At 38.6% G+C, this 6,185-nt stretch overlaps 1 protein-coding gene across 1 annotated transcript; it reads left to right on the top strand.

Moving 5' to 3' along the window:
* Window positions 1–3,208: 3,208 nt before the first annotated feature.
* On the top strand, window positions 3,209–4,369 carry LOC123680850. The gene is made up of 2 exons (XM_045618966.1): window positions 3,209–3,850; window positions 3,989–4,369. The coding sequence occupies exons 1-2, from the start codon at window positions 3,209–3,211 to the stop codon at window positions 4,367–4,369; spliced, it is 1,023 nt and encodes a 340-aa protein (XP_045474922.1).
* The last annotated feature ends 1,816 nt before the right edge of the window (window positions 4,370–6,185 follow it).

Below are 6,185 nucleotides of genomic sequence, written 5' to 3'. Positions count from 1 at the left end.
TCTGGTAATAAAACATCACCGTTTTCTATAGTGACAGGTACTTTAACAAAATTATTTGCTTCGAATTTTTTCGGTTTTAATTTTGTGGAAGAATATGCAAGGTTGAATGGAATTTTCATGTTATTAATTTCTAAAGTATGTGTTTTATAGTCGATGTTTGCACCTAATTTTTGTAGATCTGATGTACCTAATAAAGCGTCGAATTTCTGATGCCAATCAACTACATGTAGATGGATATTATCGAAGATTCCTAGTTCGTATAAAAGTGGAATGCTCAAATTATTGTCAGCTTTAATAGTATTTCCTAAGCCTAAAACACTGAATTCTTCTTTGTATAAATATTCAAAAAATGTTTCGAAGGCAGGTTTCGAATTAATGACGGAGTTTGTTGCTCCCGAATCAATTAAAATTTTAAGATCAATTTTGGGTAGATAAATATAGGGCAATTTTGACTTAATTTTTACACAATTTAAGTCTAAGTTTCTTGGGATTCCGAGGCATTCATCTGAAAATTTTCGTCATCCTCGTAATAATTCTCACAATCAGGTTGTTGTTCAATTTCCGCATTATAATATTCCGTTTCATAACATTCTGGATCATTATTCTCGGTTTGAACATTAAATAATTCTTCCGAATAAAATTTTGGTTGTTGTGATTGATTTGGATTTCTTTGGAATGTTCTGGTTGATATTGACATGGGTGTTTGTTGTGATTGTTTAGAAGTATTCCTAGTCGAAATTGACATAGGCGTGGGTTTTGGTTGATTTTTATAAATATTGGAACCGGGTTTGATTCCAAAAACTTCGCTATTCGTGGGGAATCTTTGATTGTTTGAAATCGGTTTATTTATTGAGTGGGGGAAACCTGTTGGGTTTCTAGAATTGTTATTAAATTGAGAATTTGTTGCTGGATTAGTAAAATTTGGTGGGTTATTAAAATAATTTGGAGTAAAATTATTGTAATGATTTGAACGATTTGGATAATTTGATGGTTGTGGGCGTATGTGAATTGGTTTTTTAGGCGTTTCTTGTGATTTTCGTAGGAATTCACAATATTCCCATTCTTGTTTTCTATTATCAAAAAATTTACATCTATTTATACATTCTTCGATGGTATTTGAATCGAAATTACTTAGATAGGATCGATAAGGTTCTAGAATTCCAATTTGAAATGTTTTGAGGGCTAAATTTTGAATGTCCTGCTTTTTGTACAAGAGATAATTTGGGTCTTGAATATTTAAGGTCAGATGTTGAAGGAGATCATTTAAATTTTTTGATAGCCTACTGTAAAAATCTAAATAATTTGCACTTCTATGTTGTACGCATTGACTTAATGATGAAATTAATAAATCTTCGTTACGTTGGTCTCCGTACCTTTGCAAGAGAACTCTTCTGATTGTAGGCCAATCAGAGGCATTTTGGAAAGCAATGGAATCTCTGGCTTCATTTTTCAATTTTGATCTTATAGAAAAATTAAGCGCATAGTTCAAGTCAGGATTTAATCTTCCTTGCAAATGTAGTAGTAAATTATCGACTTCATTGATGAATATCGATAGATTTTGACCAGGTGAATATTCTGGTATGGAATTCAATAGTAATTGTAAGTCCTGTCTGGACATTACTTCGGTAGGTATAACGTTAGTTACTTCGGTAGGTATAACGTTAGAAGAAGTTTGGTTATTCATTTCGGAATGTGTTAAAGTTCTTCTACGATAAGGTTGAAATCTATTATTTCTAATCGATTGATTTTGTAAAAAATTTGCTCCTAGCTCTAGAATTTCTGAGTCTTCAGCGATAATTTCTAATTCTTGAGATGAGTTATCTGTCATTTGAAATTAGGACTGATGTGGAAAAAATGAGGGAAAAAGGGGTTGATGGACTTACACCAAGATTTGCATCCTATAGTGGTTGGTCCTTCCTGCTGGATCGAAGTGGTTGGCTTCCTTCTGGGTTGAAGGGGTGGTTGATGATGGTTCTGGATATCACATCAAGAGTTGAAACTCAACGGGAGTTCCTTTGACACAATCCGTAGCGGACACTTATTTCAGTTTCGAACTGAAACCCCGTTGCGATATCCTGTTCGCAGCGCCAATTATGTTTTCCGTATCTTAAAGTCTGTTTTTAAAAAGGATTTATTCTATTTTGAATTAAGAATTACAACACTTGGATAAATAATTAATAATTCTACAGATTAAGATTTGGGAAAAACGTGAGTTACAAAACGAAGCTTGATGTTCTAAATCTGATTCATAACTAACTAAAGTCTGTCCTGAAATCTACAAAGAAAGCTTTATGAGTTCACAGAGAGAATTTGCACTTCAGCACTATCGCGCACATTTCCAAGAACGGCGTTGGCCGAGCTTCTTCTATTATGTTGACTTGTGCTGTTTCGGTCGATGTGGATCTCATAATAATATATATATATATATATATATATATATATATATATATATATATATATATATATATATATATATTTTTTTTTTTTTTTTTTTTTTTTTTCACCATCTATCGGGTTGGTACGTGAGACAACCGGGCTGATTCTTCAGCCAAGATTGTTCTCAGGAGCTGGTCAAGAACTTCCTGACTATCCGCGTAGTGCCCAAAATCACTTGCTTCTGGGCTTGACTAATCAAGTAAGTATCAAGTTGCAGCCTCTTTGTATTTTCCAGCATGTGGGCCTCCACCAAGCCGTTCACCGATATTATGAGTGGCACTATAGATGTCTTTCTGAGGCCATAGATCTCCTTCAGTTCAAAGGCCAAGTCGTGATACTTACTGACCTTCTCCGTTTAGGCTTTGGTGATGTTGTCGTCAGCGGGAACCGATACGTTTATTATCTGTACAGACTTTTCGGTATTATTGAACAACACAATATCAGGGCGATTGTGTGCTATAGACCTATCTGTGACCATGGCAGTGTCCCAGTACAGCTTGAAGATGTCATTCTCCAGCACATCTCGTGGTTGGTAACTATAAAAACCGTCATTACTTTGCAGTAGACCTGTTTTCGTCGCGATTTCCCTGTGGTACACTCTGGCCATGGCGTTGTGGCGTTCCATATAATCTTTTGGGGCCAGTATAGGGCATGAGGATGTGATGTGCTGAATTGTTTCCAGGGCTCTGGAGCACCGTCTGCATAGGTCGGAGGGTATGTTGCGGCCAGTTATTCTCTTTATATAGGCTCTTAACTCCGCCGGTGATTCTCCATGGGTGAATTGAGTAGCTCATCGGGGTCACTGCCGGTCCCAAGCCCGGATAAAGGAGGAGGGTTCACAAGTGAGGCTAGCAACCTACTTGTGGTAAAAACAATTAATGCTCCTAGGACTAACAATGTTGCCTCGGACAGGATTGATCAATCGGATAACGACACGGCGAGAAAGAGGAGAAAACGATTAAGGAAACTGAATATATTGCGGATAGGATGCTGGAATGTGACATCTTTTAACGAGAAGGATCAAGAGATATTGATAGAGATCAAAAGACACAAAGTTGACATATGTGCTCTTTCGGAAACAAAAAAGAAAGGTAAAGGCAACATCAAATACGAAGACTACATTTTCATATATAGCGGGAAAGGAAAGCACGAAAGAGCTACATCGGGAGTCGGCTTGATGGTACATGGAAAACTCGAAGCGAACATAGAAAATGTCATATATGTCAATGACAGGATACTGCAGGCAATATTTAAATTTCAGGACACGAGTATTACACATATTATAAGCGTATATTCACCGGATATATCTAAGCCCTCAGAAGAGAAAGATGCCTTCTATGAAGACCTGCAAAGGGTACTCGACGGAATACCAGGAAAGGACGAAATCATGCTGCTCGGAGACTTCAACGCTAGAGTTGGTAACGGTGTGATAAGAGGACTGAAAAACCGATTCAACGAAGAAAACATCAATGAAAATGGAGAACAACTAATTCAAACATGCGCACAAAATGAATTAAGAATAAATAACACATTCTTCCCACACAAACCGTAGCACAGCTTCACGTTCGAAAACTCAAGAGGTCAAAAATCAGTAATAGTAGTAATAACTAACAAAAACGTCCATCCATCGAAAATACTCGACGTGAGAGTCTTGAGCTCAGCTAACACCATAACCAACCACAACCTCGTCCTAGCGAAAATCAGGAACAAAGTACAAAGAGAGCGTAGAACCCAAGCCATTCAAACTGAAAAGCTTAACATTGAATCGCTGTCAAATGATTCAACAAAAGATCTATATCAGAGGAGACTAGCACTACAGATAAACAACAACAAGATCAGGGAAGCTGATGACGTCGAATCCGCTTGGAAAAAACTGAGGACGAACATCATCACAGCCGCAGAAGAAGCCCTGGGACGAAGGAGAACCACTTAAAACGGTAAAAGACAGACGAAACCCTGGTTTACAGAGGATGTGAAAACGCTAGCTGAAGAAAAACGCACCGCATACCTTCAGTTCAGAAGTAAGAAGCTAACATGCGAAGGGTATAAATTAGTACGAAATAGGGTAAACGAGCAAATACAGGCAATAAAACGAAGCTTCTGGGAAAAATTCTCTTCGGACATGGAGCATGATCTGTATGGAGCACAAAAGAAGGTATGGAACATGCTAAGAAATAGGAAAAAGCCAGTTAACGAACATATACAAATGACAAGGATATCATCGGACACTTGGGAAAAACACTTTCATCAATTATATGGCAAAACCAACAAAGTGGTATGTGAGTATGGGGATGTGGAAGAACATGGGAATTGGTCAATATCCCAAGAGAAAATACGTCAAACACTCAATGCACTAAAAAATAGAAAATCACCTGGTTTGGACGAGATAACCAATGAAATGCTGAAATACGGAGGGGATGACCTAATTCAGGAGCTGCACACCTTGTTTAACAGAATAATTACCACAGGAAGAATACCAGAACAGTGGAAACAAAGTATTACAATACCCATATTCAAAAAGGGAGAGAGAGCCCTCCCCGAAAACTATCGAGGAATAAGCCTCCTAAGCACAGTATCGAAGCTACTAACAAAAATAATATCAGACGAGGTAGTCTCAACAGGAATATCCGAGGAACAGCAAGGCTTCAGAAAGAACAGATCGACGATAGATGCCATATTTACCATCAGACAGATCACCGAAAAAGCCATAGAATTTAACAAAACGGCCTATATGTGCTTCATTGATCTCACCCAGGCATTCGATAGAGTACGCCTCACGGACATAGTGCGACTACTAAAACAACGAAAAGTAGATACAAACATAATAAGACTCATTAGCGAACTAAATACCAACACCTCAACATTCATCAAGACGGAATCGGGGCTGACGAAGGAAATACCAATCGCGTCAGGGATACGACAGGGAGACAGCCTGAGCCCAATACTTTTTAACGTGGTCATGGACGAGATCATAAGACAGGTTAAGAGCAAGAGTCGAGGATACAGAATGGGAAGAAAAGAAATTAAAATCATGTGCTACGCGGACGACGCTGTGATAATTTCTGAAAATGAGGATGACCTTCAGAGACTTCTCTATGCTTTCGAACGAGCGGCAGACTGTTTCAACATGATTATCTCAACCCAAAAAACCCAATGCCTTTCTGTATCTAAGGAACCGAGAAGATGCAAGCTGGCAGTGTATAATAAGAGTATCGAGCAAGTAATGTCGTACACATACCTTGGCTCTAAAATAACAAGTAGCAGAAATTTAAAAGAAGAGGTGCAGAGCCAAACAACAAAAGCTTCCCTGATATCAGGATACCTACGCGATATAGTATGGAGGAACAAACACTTGAGCACAGCTAGCAAGGTCAGAATTTACAAGACGTGTGTGAGGCCAGTCATGACATACGGCATTGAAACACGAGCCGAAAATGCTCAAACCAAAAGACAACTGAGAACAACGGAAATGCGAGTACTGAGAAGTATAACGGGCTATACATTGTACGACCATAAGAGAAGTGAGGAAATCAGAGAGATCTGTGGACTACAAGACGTGGTGAGATGGGCCAGAATAAGACGAAGACACTGGAGAGACCACGTAGATAGGATGCCCGACAACCGACTACCCAAAATAGCAAAAACAGAAAAGCCCAATACCTCGAGACTCCCAGGAAGACCACCAAAACGATGGTACGAGAGCTGGACGTCGGCATCCCAAGAATGAGGAACATTGCAGAAAACACAGG

This window comes from Harmonia axyridis, chromosome 5 (assembly GCF_914767665.1).
Source record: "Harmonia axyridis chromosome 5, icHarAxyr1.1, whole genome shotgun sequence".
Lineage (NCBI taxonomy): Eukaryota > Metazoa > Arthropoda > Insecta > Coleoptera > Coccinellidae > Harmonia > Harmonia axyridis.
This window is presented reverse-complemented; position numbering and strand designations above follow the sequence as displayed.